The sequence below is a fragment of the Telmatherina bonti genome (genome assembly GCF_933228915.1).
Source record: "Telmatherina bonti genome assembly, chromosome: 4".
Lineage (NCBI taxonomy): Eukaryota > Metazoa > Chordata > Actinopteri > Atheriniformes > Telmatherinidae > Telmatherina > Telmatherina bonti.
This window is the reverse complement of record NC_136622.1, coordinates 17,466,194-17,485,299: the sequence shown is the minus strand read 5'-3', so window position 1 is coordinate 17,485,299 and position 19,106 is coordinate 17,466,194. Positions and strand designations below refer to the sequence as shown.

General features: G+C 38.0%; 1 protein-coding gene across 1 annotated transcript in view; it reads left to right on the top strand.

Annotated features, from left to right (window-relative positions):
• The window catches only part of sema3bl (sema domain, immunoglobulin domain (Ig), short basic domain, secreted, (semaphorin) 3bl), a 68,263-nt gene that overhangs the window by 7,039 nt on the left and 42,118 nt on the right, over window positions 1-19,106 (top strand). Inside the window, exon 2 of the mRNA XM_079239080.1 lies at window positions 17,142-17,302. Coding sequence (XP_079095206.1) covers window positions 17,142-17,302 — 161 coding nt within the window. The remainder of the gene's footprint in view (window positions 1-17,141; window positions 17,303-19,106) is intronic.

Sequence of the window (19,106 nt, the reverse complement as noted above, 5' to 3'; positions counted from 1 at the left end):
GTGGTCTGAAGGGCAGGAATGTAGTCTTCCTCTGGAAGGACCTGGTCCTTCTTCATCTGAAGAGCTGGTGGGTTTCCACTCTGAATCAGATGACAGAATAATAGAGACAAACAAGAAGAAGTTTTTATCTCACATTAATACCGCGACTGTAATAAATGTTTGTTCTAACAGACACGCATCGCTGCACGCATGCGCACACAGAGTATGAAAGTGGTCCACACACACGCAGATAAATCGCTGCTCTTTTTGCTTCACGCACACTCGGACTGAACGACACCCACATGAACGGTTCCCCCGTTGAGGGGTCTTAGTTTTAGAGCCGAGACCCCAAGTTTTCTCACAAACCAGGTGTCACGTCTTTAGCAGACCAAACAGAACCACTGTAAATACGCCAACAGTAAGAAACAACGGAAAGAAAACAACGCTATCTCTCTGCTTTAGTCATTGCACATTTAAGTATGGATCGTCACAAGTGTGTTAAAATCTTCCACAGTGAAGACTGACTTGAATCCAACCACATGTTGCTGTACGCCTGTTGCATTTATATCTGATGGATCAAAAAAAGAAAAAAGTTTCTGAGCTTCAGCCATACATAAACATAGAAGTCGATGTCGAACACAGTGTTTGTGTTGACTAGCCAGGCAATCAGCACATCTATTGACAATACACCACAATAGCTGCAAGCATATCCATCAAACAAAGAACATCAAACCCAAATATGAATAAATTGTAGACTGTGCCTGTTTCAAAAAGATAACGGTAATACTCCTACAGCAGTGGTTTATAATTTTGAGTAACACTGGTGAAATTGGGCACTCCAGTTGTAGTTTGCCGTGACAATAACTGATTGAGTTGCTAAGATACGGTACGTCTGGAAGAGGACAGTCCATACCAAATGACTTATTCCTCTGTTTTAGGAATTCTTAAAACTGATGTAAAAGCTAAAACAGCTTCTTTGTACTTTATTTTACTCTTTTAACATACTTTATTGTCACCAACAATGTGTTTGTTGAAATATTAGTGTTTAATATGAACCATTGCTGTGTTAAGGTACAACTTAGTGAAAGTATGAATTGTTTAGTTGTACTTTCCCTTGATGAACGCCCACTGGTTAATCCTGGGAGATAAATCTAACACTACAGCACACTCCTTAAAGTCCAATGCTAGACTGATAAACTCCCGCTGGATTTAGATGGCTTAGCGTTGGTGCAAAGCATGTCAAGATAAACACGGCATTGATACCCTGAGAGGTCAAGGTGCACGGCACCTACAAGGCTCAGCTGCTCCAACCAGAACTGCCGGGTGAATTACAACATGCAAAGGAATCAACGAGCTGATTGATAAACTGAAGGGGCGAATATCAACAAAAGAAGGAATCTCGCAGAGCAGGCAGGGAGGTAATGACTGACAGATCCCTGACTGTGAAGAGGAAGCGAATGGTGGATCCATCAGATTAAATGTAGACGTGGAAACTGGATGAAGAGAGGAAAAGGGAGCCTTGGACAAGATGGAAATACCAGTGAAGTGTAGATAAAGAGGTCATGGTGGTGGAGAGATAAATGGATGAGGTTGAGAGAGCGTAGAAGAAAATGAGAGCTGAGGAAGAATGACAGACAAATGGATAAAGGGAAGAGAAGAGCTAACGTGAAGGCTGAAAGACACTGGTTCCTTTGAGAAGCAAAGGTTGAGGGTTCAAGTCCTAACAATGTGGCTTTGACTATCTGTCATGTAGATTACCAAGTACTCCACTTACACACAGGAGCTCTTGGAAATGTGTCTGTGTGTGTATGTGTGTGTTTAGGCATAGCTGGGGTCTCCTGTATCTTGTCTTTGTGAAATCTTTATGGCTATCCCTTGTTATCCGGCCAGTGTGTTAAGTAAAGCAATGCAGCAGCGAGGATGCTGAAGATCTAGCCAAAACCAACCATCAATATTCTCAGCAGTGATGGTTGTTTTAATGTTATCCTTACAAATCACAGCAGTAGACCCTCACCCAGGAGGGTTTGAGTCCTTAAAAACTATTTGTATAATCTTTCTACACTCTGCCACACCCTGAAAATTGAAGACATGCAGCAGCCTCCCTCCCAGCTCTCCCCAAGAGCTCTGAACCTCCCTATCTGTTCTAGGCCTTTGCTTCCTTGTAACAGTAACTCTAACAAATTTAAAAGCGTTGCAAGAGAATTTCAGAGATTCTTAAACTAATAAATATCTACAAACTTTTACCAAAGCAGAATCTGATGCTATTTATAGCTTTATGAAGACTATGTGAATGTATCCATTTCAGGAGTTAGAAGTCAGTGGAAGAAGTTAACTGGGTAGTATTTCATGAAATTCATGACCATGTTTTTATTAAAAAAAAATGAGGATTTTTCTTTTGTAATTAGCCATCTAAATACATGGTTGTGAAGTCTCTTAAGTGGCAACAATCTTAAAACAGAAACTCCCAGAGATGCAGGGATGACACAAGAACAAAGTATTCCTAAAGGCAGTTTTTAGCAGTGAAAATATGAAGAATGCTCTAAAGAATTAGATGAAATTAAGGTTTGTACATTGGCTGCAGTTTACAGCTTTGCTGTTGGCTGCCGATAGATCTCATGTGTATAACAGATTTTCCAATGAGAAAAGCCTTAAGAGCCCTAAGACATTTAGTATCAAGCTCTTCTTAAAGAGCAAGAGTTTACACATCTTTTTACAAAAATGTTGTTCAAAAAATAAAAAAATTCTGACCAACTAATATTTATTTAAGTTTATTTAAACTGTTATTGGAAACTACCAAGGCATACTGGTCTGCAGGAAAATGGAATCAAAATTTTCTTAATTTCAAACCAGATCCATTCACTGGTTGACTTAATGACTGGAAACATGACATATAAAAAGTCAGGTTTTAGTACTTGTGGGAAGTATGATGCAGAATCTGCTGTAAGTACTTTACTACAAATACACACACAGATTAACACAACACATTTGTGAGTGTTCATAAATTTTTTGGTCAAACTTCTCAAACAATATTTAGAATAATTTCAAAGAAGTGCCCTAAAGAAAATACATATATAAGGTGCCGAATCAGCGTTAACTTCTGCCACGTCACCAAAGTTTAAGTGTTCAACAAGTGGTTTGGTTCTTGACTCATGTTGTATTTTCAATCAAGTCAAACTGAGGCGCAAATGTTAATGACTCACATAAAAACAGCCCATGTGGCCAGCAGATGGAAAAACAAGTGTTTGCTTTGTTGTCCCCAACTAGCCAACAAATATTTTGAACAATCTGACACCAGCGACGCTGAAAGCCCAAGAGAGTTGTAGAGGCTATTCCGCTGCGGAATAGCCTCTACAGAGTGTAGTTTTGCAACGAAAGTCTCTATAATTTACATGATTCTCCCAAAGCTTTTAATGCTTAAAACAAATCACAGTGAAAACTTTGCTCACTTGAACTAATGTTGGTCTTGGACTTATCTTAAATGTCACAGTTTGACATTGCATGCTGGGCTGTGGAGCTGAGATGACAGATGCCTTTCCAGTGTTTTATAGTACGTCTTGCTGTTCCAGCTTGAGGATGTAACGTCCCCTCACCACTCTTTTTCTCTAACTGGGATAGAGAAACAATCTCAGCTTTGCTCTTATATTTTCTGACGGAGACATTAAAAGATCACCATGTGCCACATAAAACTGAGCTGGACTTTCAGCTGAAGAAATCAAATGTACGAAAACTGAAGCAGAAGAAAATAAAAAGTTCTTTGTGTTCTGATATTATTTAATTGTTTTAGCATTATTTGTTTTGGTATAAAGCCAATGTAAAGTACCAGATAACAAGGCCAGAGGTGATGGGAACTCTCATTAATACAGGAAGGAGGAACTTAGGCATTACAGAAAATGAGATGCTGCTCTGAAACAAAATGCAGCCTCTCTCGTAGAAATCAATTAGTTCCAATGGAAATGCTGAAAGGCAGAACCAAGTACAAAGGACTCTACTGCGGACTGATATGTTAATTAAACCGCAGCTGAGAGACATGCAGATATTATAGCTCAGAGATTCCAGAGGAAAAGTTTGGATGAGCAAACACATCACTTTGCATTTTGATAACGTAATATTTAAACACATAATTTTGTATATGTATGCTAAATATTGCATTTTAGCACATTTAGCATATTTACAATAACAACAACATAAAAAAAAATTACTACTAATAATATATTCAAAATGTTCAACTATACATTTTAATTGATGTGGCTTCATTGTGAAACTGATTAATATGAGTTTTCAATTGATTACTTAGTTTCTACAAAACATTTGTAAACGTCATAATAAAGCTAGATATACTTGTCATTTTCATATTCCAGTTTCTTAGCTGCTGTTTTACTGTAGTCAGATCATACATAAACTCACGTCTTAAGTGTCTGGCTTGTTAACACAGTTAATCTGCAAATCACATAACAGCAACTTAATGCATTTAGCCATGTAGACATGGGGAAGATGACTTAATTAAATAAAATGTGGACTTTTTTGGAGAGTGATTAATATTTTGACATCAACTAATGGGTCTGACAGCACTCTGACTTGCTTGTGGACATTTTGTGTTTCAAGGTGGAAATCAGTTGTTGTAAATTTTAAATAAAAAATAGAACTTTCAGAATAAAAAATGATAACCTAAATGCATTTTGCTAGTTTTGGTTAAAGTCTGTCTGAGGCCAGCAGGGATTTGGCTGCACTGGCTGTACTGAAATCCTTGACAAAGAGTTTCACTTAGAGTTGGAGGTCTCCGATGAAGCACCTATAAGAGTGGTCAGAAGGCTGAAGAAGATGAAAGGCATCAAGAGAGAAAAAAAACTCTTGATTTCAATTATATAGAAGCGAAGAAGTAATATAAAGTAATGATCAGCAAGAGGGGAAGAGACAGGATGGTGGATGTCTGACTTAATGTGATGAAAAGGGAGATTAAGAGAAGAAAGGCACTGGGATGAAGAAAAGGATGGAAAGAAGTTCAGGTCAAGATGAGAAAAGTTTGTTATGGATTATTTCAGATGAGAGAGATGAACTTTAAAAGTGTGTGGTATGGTTGAGTAATGGAGTTAGAGTGTGTTACAAAGACGGGAGACAAAAAGATGAAAGTGGGCAAAAGAGGAAGATGGATAGAGAGAAAGCAGCTGGCTGTCAAGAAAGGGAGGAAGATAAGAAGAGAAAGAAGGCAGAGGGAGATGATGAAATAAGGGGAGAAGGGGAGGGTCAGGCTCAGGGTGAGGGCTGATGAGGATCGAGGGTGATGAGGTAACACCATACACTGTGTTTTGATTGGCTGTGAGGGAAGATCGGGTAACAGAAACATTGATAGGCGTCTTGAGTCCGTAGAGGGAGAATATGCCTTGAGTTTGTCAATGTGTGTATATAAATGTGTGTGTGTGTGTGTGTGTGACAGAAAGGGAATAAAACTTAAGGAAGAAAGAAAGTTTAACATAAAACAGCGCAGGAAGAAAAAGTGGTGATACTGAAAGCAAAAAGTCAAAGATAGGAAGAAACTAGAATGATATTGTTAAGGACAGCAGTTGTAGTTATCCCACTTGTGTTATTTAAGATATGAACTGTATTTGTAAAAATGACATCTCCAGTGAGGAACAGGAACAATTTGGCAGGATATCCCAGGATTTACTATGTCATCAGCTATCTGGCATGCAGTATTTCTGCCAGGACAATTCCCTGCAAGTTTAAACAATGAGAGCAAACATCTGCTGAAGTTTATTAGCTGTGAACTAATACCTTCTAAAAAGTCTTAGAAAATAAATCTGACATAATTTGAGTGACAAGGGAACAATACCTGATACTGGAAATAATATGTCTGTGTGCCGTCACGGATGAAGCATGTTTCAGAGCAAATTGTAAAACAACTCTTCCTAGAAGTCACAAAATTTCTCTTGCAGTGTAAGTTTAAAGTATATGCATATGAAAAAAAAGACAATAATCATTTTATTATAAAAATATGTGGTTCTGGACATTTTCATCTGTAATTTTTTGCCTTTATTACTGTGTATTTTGCAACTGCAGCTGTTCTTTTCTTTTACCTGCTGCTTGGAGGAAAAAGAAGAAATTAGGAGAGTAATTGAACCTGTTTGTTGTCTTAATATATATCAAATGGTTAAAGCAGATGGCGGCCCTTCCTGAGCCTGATTCTGTCTAAGGTCTTTTCCTGTCAGTTCTTTCACTTCACTGTCGCATGTCGCCCTGTTCATGATCCACACAGGATTAATTCAAAATGAAAGATTTAATGTGGCCAGTTTGACTCCTCAACTGAGCAAGTTTATTTGAACAGGGATTTATAAATGCAGTCATACTAAATCGGGATAAATAATCATGACTAGAAATTATATTTACATTAGTAAAGTAGAATACTGTTGTATAAAGTCCTCTCCACCCCAACCAGTCGAGGCAGATGGCTGTCCTCCCTGAGCCGGGTTCTGCCGGAGGTTTTCTTCCTGTTAAAAGGGAGTTTTTTCCTTCCCACTGTCGCCTCGTGCATGCTCAGAATGGGAGATTGGATCGAAGTCATAATTCAATCAGTTGGTTTCTATTACAGTAATTATATGTAACTTTATGGAATGGACTAAGTGATCATTTAAAATGATGTAAATTAAACATTATTCAGTTTAAAAAAAATGTACAAGAATTTTTTTTTTTTTGGATAAATATAAAAAAGAAGAAAATTCATGATTTATTTTGCTGCTTTATATTTTGCCATCTGGCTGATGACTTTCAGTATGTAATCTGTGTCTATAGCCATATAACTGTGAAAATTCAAGACTGTGAATAAGGAGTAGGATTTAAATAAGCCTTGGGCTTCCTTCCGCTCCTTCTCAAACAATGTATCATGTGTTACACCAGTGTGCATCCTTGTTTTGTGTTGTATATGTTTGAGAAAAGAAAAAAAGAAAACAGCTGTTGAGAAAAATTATAGTCAATACAAGGCAGTCGACATAAACTAAAAGGTAAAATTTGTCAACTTGGATTGTTAAATACGAAGAAGAGAGTGACATAAAAAAATAGAAAAAGATTTAGTTGTGTTTGTGTTTGGCATTTTAGAAAGTTAAACTAAACAACAACAACAAAAAGAAGAAAAAAAACAATATATATGTTAAAACTTTACGTCTTTTTGGTCATTTTATTATTACACCACCTCTATACTAACTTCTAAGGTGTGTCCGTTATGTACGTGTAGTATAGATAAAATAAAATAAAAAAGAAAAAGCTGGGCCAGAAAGGGATAAATGATTTAAGTATCTTCTCCTACTTTACACGCCTCAGCGAGAACTACACAAGGACGCTAAAGGATGACAGGGAATATGAGACCCGGGAGAGGAGAATGAAGTGGAGGAGGAGTGAGAGTGGTGATTGAATGCAAGATGGCTTTGTGCACACAGCAGATTCCAGAAATATTTGACACCCTGTAATAATATACAGCAGCGATCTAATGATACCCTGGGAAGTCTGTCAGTGGCGTAATGAGCCTAATGAACCTTTGTTTGTGATCCTGAGAGTGTTTGTGTGTCAGAGCTCAAGAAAATAAAATGTAAAAAGAGCAATATTTAGAGAAAAAGCCTGACAGAAAGTTTGGTCAGCTCAGATGTGAATAGATGTGACTGAATTTATTGATTCATGCTGGGGTATATGTATGCGTTTCTGGTACATATTTTGTAGTACAGGGGGTCTAATAGGCTTCAGATGTGTCCCTGTCTCCCACTAAGCCAACAATAACACTGATATAGATCACGTATGTGTATGTGCCTACATTTATGCACATGCATGAATGTGTCTGCAGTTTTACATAGCGTTGTCTGTGCCTGTGCCCAATTTGTACATTAGAGATGTCAGTGTAAGATTAGAAGTTTTATGTTGCTCTTTGGCACTGTCTCAGTTCATCTTTGTGACTTGTAAGCTTTTAATTTATCAGTCCATCTGTGAAATCCTTACTTTAAACCACTTTTTTTTTTTTTTTTAAAAACACAGGCATGATTATGTCAGCTAGAGTTGTTATATTGTGACCTAGTAGTTGGGTGTATGGTGGAGTAGTCCATGCAATTAAAACGGTGACCTTTCAGGCACAGACTTAATAACAGCTTGCCACTGGAATAACATACTTGATAGAATAAGTCCACCCCCTTTTTTCAGTGTCTCATTTTCCCCTCACAATGTTGAGGAAGTTTTCTAGCTCTTCATAGGTTTGTTTTATTTGGGACCATCACAAAATTCTACCTCTCAAGTACCTTTAAGAAGTTCTTAATGTCCAATTACATAGTTAACCCCGCTGTTTGTTCACTGTCAATACTCTAAGAAGGAAGTACACAGCAGACTGAACATTATGAATTTTATAAATTTGCACCAAGCAGATTTATTTAAATATTTTTTTAGAAAGCAGCAAAGTATGATTCAGGTAAATGTTTCTTCACTTTGTAATGTGATTTAAAAATTATATAAGCAATAGAAATAATTGGAATTAACAACACCAGGAGCGCAGACCAAGAAGTCTGAGAAACAAAATAAAAACAAAATGTTGTTTGAAAGTGATACAAGAAAAATTTGATAAAGTTACAGCAATACTTTTTGGCCACAATGGGGGAAAAAGCATTAGAAGACCAAATATGACAAAGTATAATGAAATAAGTAGTTTTTCATGTTAAAATAGCAGCTGTATTAATTGGACTTTGGCCAGCCAAGAGTGTAGGGGACAACTCATTATTTAAAGAAAGAATATGTTTTAATAAATGACTACAAATCCTCTCTTGTAAATTAGCTGAAGGTGAAAAAAGATGGCTTCTACAACAAAATAGTAATCCTAAATATGACTGAAAACCAACAAACTCTCATAAGAGGCAAAAAAAAAAAAGAGAGGGTTTTATCTCATGATTTTCAACCAAAACATTGTTAAAAATGTGTGGATAGACCTCAGAGTTGTACAGATAAAATGTCTCCTGTATCTCGCAGAGCCAAAAACATTTTTAGGAAGAATAGGCAGGAAACCAGGATGTAAAAGACCCCTAACTGGCTACAAAAAGTGTATATAAGCAGCATTTGCTAAAAGGCCTGACTATGTAGGGTGCCAATCTTTTATCCTGAGTCGTTTGCCATAATGGTTTCAAATGATAAGATGCAATCAAAAAACTGCCTTAAACTATTAAGCAATGTCTTTTCTACCAATTTCTTTATTTGAATCAGATTGTCTTTGACTCGTTTATCTATTATGAAAACTTTAACTGAGGGTGCCTAACTTTTTCATTCCTTCATTCTTCATAAAGCTCTAATGGTCACTTGGCAACACTCAGTGAGTTTAAGTATTACCATTCCTTTAAGGACCTCTCCATGTTGGCAGCATTATTGGAGCTTCAGCACATTATTCATCCATTAATCTTCTAGTGAAGACTGGGCAATAAGAAAACTCCAACCTGGACTCATAAAGACAGACATCAGGGGTGACTGTGACATGTTAAAGTACAGTGTGTAACAAATTTAGCTTTTTATTAGCAATAATCAATATTTACTTTAATAAATCTATATTTTACAGAAGTCTAATCACAATTACAATGAAAATGTTCTCATAGCTTAAAATGGGTTATTCATGAATCCATACATGGCAGTGCACCCAACAGAAGGCTGCCATATTGCATCGCCATCTTTGAAAAGGGTGGTAGAAAGGGGACAAACTTGTTAGTCTTATGCACTTTAGCTGTGAGTCCCCATGTCTTGTCAGGGAGGTGGGGACAATTAAAGATGACCGTGGATCATTCAACTTGCCGTTTTCCATTGAAATGGAGTACTGTCTATACTCTGTGCACCATCGGAGGGAGGAAAAAATAGCCAAGAAAAGAAAAAAATAAATAACCAAAAGAAAACGAGAGTCTGTAGCGTTTATCAGATGGAGACAATTCATGATGGAGAGGGACTTCAAAACTGACATAGAGGTTGCAGGAGCTTTGATATCCTCCCACTAGTCACATAATGATGTTTGTTATTAGCAGTAGCTTGGTATCAAACACATGGAAGGCATGACTGTAACTTAATGGACATGAATAATAAAACAGTATGTATAATTCTGTTTCTCATCACCTGACAGGACACTCCAACTTGTGAAAGATGCTGATATTTTCACATCTGTGACTCTCTGTGACTTTGGTAGCGGTAATAATGTGCTTAATAAGGGGCCACAGAGTATTATTTAGTTGTTTACATTTAGTTACTGAACCAGGGTATGGGAGTAATTCACATATACTGGGGCTTTAACAGGTCAACATTTGTGTGGCTACTGAGGTCATTGAACCGTTCGTTATATGGCCCACACTCATACATCGCCTTATTAATGTTATCTGGGTTTCACCAATAAGCTTGCCACTAAGGATACCATGATATACTATGATAAATGTAATGGGAAACTCTGAAGACCCAGAAATTTAGTCCTACACATGAGTGAACAGTTTAACAAAAGTGCATTTATTGAAAAGGATAAAGAAGAATGGAGGTCAATGAAGCAATCCTTCAAAAGTTATCTGGTCACATGGGGCAGCAGTGTCCACCAAGACAGCTTGACTGGGATTTGTAAATACTCCCAACACATAGAACACAAGTAGAGTTTCCTAAAGTGTGGTCAAGGGAACAGACAATGGTAATACTCAGAGAGGTAGGAATCGGGATACTAAAGGATAGGAGTAGTGGTCATTAGTCAGAGCAGGAGACAGTGTCCAGAAAAAAACAAATTTCACAGGGTGGTAAAGATCCATCGAGGGCAAGGATAATCCAGGAACATGACTTGCCGTGTAACTGGAACACTGGAACATAGAAACAGCCCGCTGCATCTCAAATTGACATAATGCTGTTGACAGTCTGACAAGGAACCAGGCAATGGAGAGAGTTTAAGTAGGGCAAAGCACAGGTGACAAGAGTCTTTCCCAATCAGGGAAGTCCTGGTTGAGCAAATAAACTTGATAAAGGAAGCAGTCCTAGAGGCCTGGCAGAGCAGGAACCATGACGATAGGTTTGCTGAGAATATTACATATCTTCTTGCTGGATGCAAACTTAAAATATTTCCAAGTAGTTATGCTGCCCACAGTTTCATCATTTGTTTCATCATAATGTGATTTGATCACAGTGGTTTTCTCTGAATCTTCATGTTGAAGTATGATTGCATTTCATTGGTCTTTGCATGGTAGGAGGAAGTATGCAAGCTCCCACATGAAGCAAATCGGGCAAACGGCAGCAGGGAATAGAGTGCTATCTCCACATGCCTTACTCCAAGATTTGTCAGACACTAAGGCAGCCCAACTAAGCAGAACCCAGATGGTGTAAACACATCTCAGAATGAATTATCACGTACACATCTTTATAGTTGCAGTGACTGCTTGATGCAATAGCTGAGGTTTGGCACAATGAAACCAGATACTGTTCAGCGTGTCACTTTGGTTTGGCATGTCATCTGTTTGAGGATGCAGCGTCGACTGGCTCCCTTTAGGGAAGTGATACACATTGGAGACAGATGTTTACGCCATGGATGTTGTCAAGACCTAGCAGTTATACATGGTCAGTGGGCACTAGATGGATAAAAAGAGACACAAAGGAGAAAGATCAAGTTGCAAAAGGGCAGAGAGTGAATAAGACAGATAGACAGATGAGAGATGAAACTGAAGATATGGTATTTAGAAGTGACTTCAAAAGAGGAAATATGACCAGAGCAGGCATTAAAGATGAATTGGTAGAGCACAGTGGAGAGTAGAGGGAGGTAAAACAGATAGATGGAAGCGAGGTGCAGATGGATAGTCAGCAGGAGACAAAGAGGTTGGTGAGAGGTGAGCTGCTGGTGTGATTTCCACAGTGAGGCGATGAGCTGCAGCGGTAACAAGCTACAGATGGAAGCTGTTAACTCACCTTTCTGCTCTGTTTGAGCATGTTGTACTGTCTGCGTGTGCTGTAATATTTATGTGCTTACATTTCTGTTTTGGTTTGAGGGAAATTTGTGTATACATCGAAGTGATTTATGAGATTCAAAGTCAGAAAGGAAGAAAAAGAGACATCAAAGAGGAATCTGCTTGTGGGTCTAAGATGGTTTGTGGATGTAAAGAGACAAATTCAATGGAACTAATTCTACTCTACAAAGCAAGCTATAAACTTTGAGCATGTCAGAGGAGATTAAATAAATATCCCCTCTACATATGGATGAAAGTAAAGGAAACTGGATCTGTGTAATAGTTCTGGCTAGCACAGTGCTCAAAAGATTTGTGCAAATCTGCTATATCTATTTAAGTAGCAAATGGCTCTTTTCCACTCAGATGAAACATTGGAGCAACCTGCTTTATTCCAGCAATAATTTTACATGTCGAAGAAGACACAGGCTGGAAATACCCACGGTGGTGGTAATATATTAACATAAACAACATGGATGGTGGGCTGCACGGTGGAGCAGTGGTTCGCTGTGGATGGATAGGTTGTATTTAAAGGATGAATACACTCTGCTTTTTAAAATTTTGCTTGAGCAAGCAAAATATGTGAGTTTAATAAGTATAAATTCTTGATAAAGATCCTATAAAAATGTTTCATGTTTATAAGTAGGCAATTTGTGATTTGGCATACTGACTAATCATACAGAAAGAACTGTCACTAAAGAATTTTTCCCCTTGCTCACTTTAAAATCAATTTAATGTTTGAATACAGACACAAATGATACCAGACAGAAACCCAACAGTGTCTATCCATCACAATCTTTACTGTCAAAACAAAGAGGTGTGTTGTGAGCATTAGACCTCAGTCAGCACCTGTATTATCTGCTCAAAGCTTACACAGCATAGATATACACATTCACTCTTGTTCTCATTGATGGGAGCTTTCAATGTGTTACTTTGTTTTTTTGTTTAAACTCTTGATTTTGGATTTTCATATTTTGTTTTTTAGTCAGTTTTACATCTTGTGTAAATTAACTGCTTTTTTGTATGTGTGCATGTTTGTTTGTGTGTGTGTGTGTGTGTATATGTGTGCATACTGTTGTGTTTGTCTTTACAGCTTTCACACCAGCTCTTAGTTACTGGTTAATATACCTGTTGTTAACTTGATTAAGCACTCTCAGTGAAAACTTCCATCCTGTTTTTTTTTTGTGCAGTTGTACATGTTGATCTGTTGTTCTGTCTTTCCTGTCCTCTCCACCCCAACCAGTCGAGGCAGATGGCTGCCCTCCTTTAGCCGGGTTCTGCCGGAGGTTTTCTTCCTGTTAAAGGGTTTTTTCCTTCCTACTGTCACCGCGTGCATGGTCAGCATGGGGGATTGGATCGAAGTCATAACTCGATGCAATCAGTTGGTTTCTATTATAGGACATGCATGAATTGGCTTGAAATGATGTGTATGTTGATTCGTGTATGTAAAGTGCCCTGTGACAACATTGTTGTGAAGTGGCGCTAACTGAATTGAATTGGTTTCCAACGTCCTAGACCCATCCTTGCCTTCCCTACCTGTTTTTTTCCTGTTTGTCCCTGCTTGGGTTGATGTTCTCCCATCTTTAATTCAATCTCTTCTTTGTTCGGACTCATTTGGACTTTCTGCTTTTCAGCGGTTTTGTTTAGTCATTAAAGTATCCTCGGCTCTAAATCTGCCTGTCTGGCCTGCTGTCAGTGTTTGGGTCTTCCCTTAACCACACCCTTATGACACTTGTAAGTTTTCAGCACTCACTCTCAGGTTGGAGGTCATCTCAGGGCTCAGAGGTGCTTGGACAGAGTTAAGCTCGTGGAGACTGACAGCTGAAGACATGTGGAGGTATCTGCAAGTTCTACTGATAAATATCATGAAAATGCAAGTACACCTTCTTGCCAAACTATTTGTCTCTAACAAACAGCTGTCCATTTGGTTGTAACATAAAGCCAATGTGGAAGTGCCAGAACTTGTAGCGTCGTAAATGGAATCCTGTAAATCCTCACCAGTTGTTTCAGAGCTTATTTATTTCTATCCATTGAAAATCCTACTGAGCTATCGATACTTACAGTAAAATTAGAGGCAGCCTATCTACTAGACCAAATGAACTATCACCTCCTGTAAAATATGTTGACACTGTAATTACACTGTAGTTACAGTAGCCTTGCTTTGAACACTTCGGCTTGTTGAGCCCAGAGAAACACTAAACGTTTAACCATGGCTCTCACATTCACATGAAATAGTTTTTAAACAACTTAAAAAACAAACCAGATATAGTCAAGCTACATTTGACACAATTTTCTATTTAATGGAAATAACATGTAATAATAAATGTGTTAAAGGACCTAGTCAACAAGCATTACCTGCTTTATTCACAGTTTATTATGATCCTGTCTAGCTACTGCTCCCTAAATGGTTCTTCATTGTGAAATATTTGGAGGAATGAACCCTCTATGGGCCTCAAATGTCTGTTCATGAAAACTCATGCATAATTTATGTTTGTCAGCGATCTAACAAACCTGCCAGTACAAACTGTAAGATTGAAAAATCTCCCCAAAGCATGCATGTTTGCAAAAATATTTATTTTGCAAAACCACACAACTGAGTACATTCAAATGATGAGAAATTATTTGGAGAAAATAAAGCATTTAATATGAGCACAGATGTAAAGTAATGCCACATATCTCCTGCATCTGATGTGCAGCAGTACAGATTTCCATCCTTTCTGTCTGGTATTGAATTTTGAATTCACCCCGTCAGTCCCAGCATATCCATCATTACACCATGTTGCTTTCCCTGAATTCTCCTCTTCCCACTCATTATTTTCTGACTCTTACCAGCTGTGAAAAGTCACATTGTTTTCCTTCTGTTTCCAAATTGCCTTCTTTCTCCAACTTTGCCTAACATCCAACTCTCCTTACAGAATATCCCCAATGCTTCCTATTTTATATATCTCCTCATTATTTTCTGGCCAGCAGCTCCGAAGTTTTGTCTGCCAAGTCTTTCTTATGAAACTGCCTCTCGCATTCATGGAGGATTTCATTGTCATTTAATGGGATTCAGTATCAACAGACCTCAGCTGAGTTTCACTGCAGTTTCTGCATCATCCTGGTATTGATTTGGCTGCTGTAAAGGAGATGGAGCAGAGAAGAAGATACATGTCTGAACTTTTAAGGACTTCTAGCAATTCAATTCAATTCAATTAAATTTTATTTATATAGCGTCAAATCACGGCAATGCCATCTCAAGACGCTGAGAGATAAAGAGAAAAAGAAAGAAGCTCAGTGTATCAGGAAATGTCCCTCAGCAGTCTAAACCTATAGCAGCATAACTAAGGGATGCTAACCATCCCTAGCTATAGGACTTATCAAAAAGATAAGTCTTCAGCCTAGTCTTAAAGGTGGGGAGGGTGTCTGCTTCCCTAACACTAACTGGGAGCTTATTCCATAAGAGAGGGGCCTGATAACCAAAGGCTCTGCCTCCTGCTCGGCTCTTTGAGACTCTAGGAACCACAAGTAAGCCTGCAGCCTGCGAACGAAGCAACACTGCAGCAGCAGATTACTTAATTTATATCCTCTTGCACTGACCATGAGCATGTTTGACAATATTTGGTTTTGTGTTTGGTGGGTCTGATGATAGAGCCAGAAGAAAGTTTGGGAGTTTATGTTCTTTTGGATAATTCTAAATGATCTGTCAAACACATTTATTTAATTTATAATTTGTAATCAAACTTATTTATAAAGCTAATTATAACTTATCATTACCATAGCTTCAGTTGAAGTTTTGGGAAATGTATTATGCTGTTAAACGCTGAAGCATATCTATGCATTAGTTTTGCTTACTTTACCCTGCAGTTCTTGCTGTGGCCTGGAATCTGTAAGACTGACATGGTAGACAGGTCAGCGGTAATCTAAAACAAGCATATGACTGATAACTGGGTAAAGAAAATAATCCTTACTTTTAGTCCAAATGCGAACTATTCAGGCTGGTATGGAGGCTTGTGAGTGTGGGAAATGGAAATCCCTAATAAAAACAGATCAGGTGTGTATGAGTCTGGAAGGCTCCCTGGTGATAGACAAGGTGTCATGGGGCCTTTACGCTTTACTCTGTCAATACCCTTGCTCAGCGGTGAGAGACTCTCTCACTGTGTTTGTGTGTGTGTGTGTGTGTGTTTGCATCTGCACGTTGGCCGGTGTGTATGGGACTGAAAAGTAAAAAAGTGTGATGGATGAGTGATGAGTGATGAGAGATAGGCAGAAAGCCGATTCAGCTCGACGACTTGTCTATCGGGAGCTTGGCATACCAACGACATCTCCTCACACACACATTTTCTTCATCGCCTTACTTTGATAAAACAAAAGGAAAAACAGATAAAGAATTAGAAACAAGACTTTAAAAAAAGTAAGAAAGTCAGAGAAGCAAATGTGTTTGAATGAAACTAGGAAACAGTTGGGCTTGCTGTTATGCTTCAACACTGCTGCATATACTGCATATAGAAGACACCCCATGTCGAACTGAACTTGAATTCAACCCACCCCCTACCACTCCCGCAGAGCTGCTGCATCAATATTTGCCTTTGAGGCTGCTGAAAGTTGGTAACCTTTTGTTTTTAGTGATATGTTTTGGTTCTGCTCTTATTTTGGTTCTGCAAGTATTGCTAGAAGGACATATTTACTCTCACATCACATCTAGATTCCCAAAGGATTGCTATATGTGTTGCAAAGCAGATGATTGCTTCTAGGATAAATCATACCACTGGCACAAGAGAACCTATATCTTAAGAGGCTCTGAGAACTTTTTTTTTTTTATGGCAGAAACAATATATTGGAGAAATCAGTCTCCCAAACTGGTTGCTTTGTGCAGGTTTTAGGTGTTGCAAGAATCTGCAGGGACTGGTTCTTTGTTGTCCTGCTTGTTGAATTGTTTAAGTATGTGTTTGACTTTAATTGACAGATGTTTCATCCAGCCACCTGCTAAATTTGATTAACATAGTTATTCTATAAACAGAAATAAGTGGGCCATGGAGCGCTCGCTTTAAAGCTAAGACCAAGGACTTGAGATGATAGATTGGCTCCTGACTTCATAACAACATAGTGCATATGTGGAATGACAGCATGAAAAGATGCTGATTTTCTGTCAAGAATTTGAAAGTGAAAAGTGGAAAGTGAGCATCCTAACCGATCTATCATGTATAGTCATCTGCTTCCTCTTTCTTTTCGTAGACTTGCTGTCCACGAACAGGTCGTCCATCTTCAGTGGTCATCATGGCCAGCTCTCTCTTAGTGCTGTCTTTCTGGATGAGTACCGTGACCGGCTGTTCCTGGGAGGGAAAGATGTCCTTTACTCTCTCACTCTGGGCCCAGTCAGCAGTGAATACAAGGAGGTGAGCTTTCATGACAATAAACGGTTTCTCCCAAGATTTGTGTTTTTATACTGTACTGCAGTGATTAATGTATGGTAAAATATTAGTTATTATCAGTTTCAGTCTGTACAATAAGATATATGACTTACGCAATCTGGTTGGCTATGTTTTATTCTTTTATTTTTTGCCAAAATTCCGCCTCTGCAGAACATCTGTTTGAGTGCACTCTGTTGTAAATCAGCCATTAATATAGGGGTCAAACTTGAACAGATGTCATTTTAAACTACTGCACACCCATTATCAGTTAAAAAAAAAAGAAAGGAAAATAAATGTAGAATAATATGTGAAGTTTAAGAACAATCAGTTGTATCTCGCAAGCAATAGTTTCTGTGCTTTACTTGCCAATATATCTATTTGCACCACCAGTTCTTGCTCTGTAATTTGGGTCCTGACTGTCTCAACTTCTGTCAAATTTTATGTCTGTCTTCCTTTGCCAAAACATTTGCGTCCTTCCTGAAGCAGGAGCTTTTGTAACAGTGCAGATTCTCATAAATCAGTCAATCTACAGCGCTTTTGCTTTTAATCTGTACATGTACACGCTTTTATCAGTGTGGCTTGTTAAACACAATGATGATGGTGTCAGAGCAACACATAAAAGACATGAAAGGTGACTTATTGTACAGCGTAATTCAGACAGGATGGGGCTCTGACATCCCAGATAACAGTCTGTCACAGACTGATTTGGGAAAAGTTAACAGAACTTTATCTGCAAGTCTCAGTGACCAGAAAGGAAAAATACCAAGTCAAAGAGTCTAAGATACCTTTAAGAGCAAGGTCATGTGAGGCTTTGACAGTGAACAAAATCGGTAGATAATCTAAAAGGGAGCAAGTGAAGCAGCAACCACAGGGATGATATGTTCATATTTTTTTTAGTTTATGTAACGAGTCCAGCTGCAGCAGAGGAAAAAAGCAGTTATTACAATGTTGTCTGCAATGTTTCAACTCAATACTAAAAGTCAAACCCTATAGGTTCACATCTAAGGAGAGACTTCTATCCCATAGAGAGAGAGAGTTAATGTTTAATGTAATTTATTGAGTGGAGCAATAGATTTGTGAAGTTAGGGAGATATTATCATATTTTAGTAGGTTTTTGTTGGAAGACTTTGTCATTAGGGAAATGAGTGGCTCAAATTGAAACAGGATTTCATTTTTGTGCTCTACACACTGCATGTAATCATACATGCATATGTCATTTACAGTTGAATGCCCAGCTCACTCGGTCTTCTATTAAACTAGTTTGCTGTGAAAAGAAACTTTAAAACTGAAAACTGTGTATGTAGATGTGTGTACAGTGATGGGTAATTGAAGCTCTATGACATAAAAGTGGGAATTGAAGAATTGAAGAACACAGAAGGCCAAATATCACCTGCTTGTTTGCCTCTTTTCCCCCTTTTAACTGTTTCTCTAGTTCGTTTCACTATGTATTAAATAATGGTGACATGTAATGCTTACTCATACAAATGTTTGCTGTTTCTGTCACAAACAACATAAGCTTAGAAGAGTCAAAAACAGTCTTTTAGTGGACATAAAAGTTTAGAGTGTTTATCACTTATAAATAAGAAATGACAATGTTACTATCCTTTTGTTGTTAAAAACAGTCAATCACTGCATTTATTCTGCTATTTAAAGAAAGTTTTGTCATTTTAGGAATGGGTTTTCTCTTTACACAGTATTAGTTAAAATACGTTTTGTAAATCTCATCTTAAACTGTGTAAGAAAGTCAAATATTTATGAGAAAAATTATCAAACTTTTAAACTTTATAAC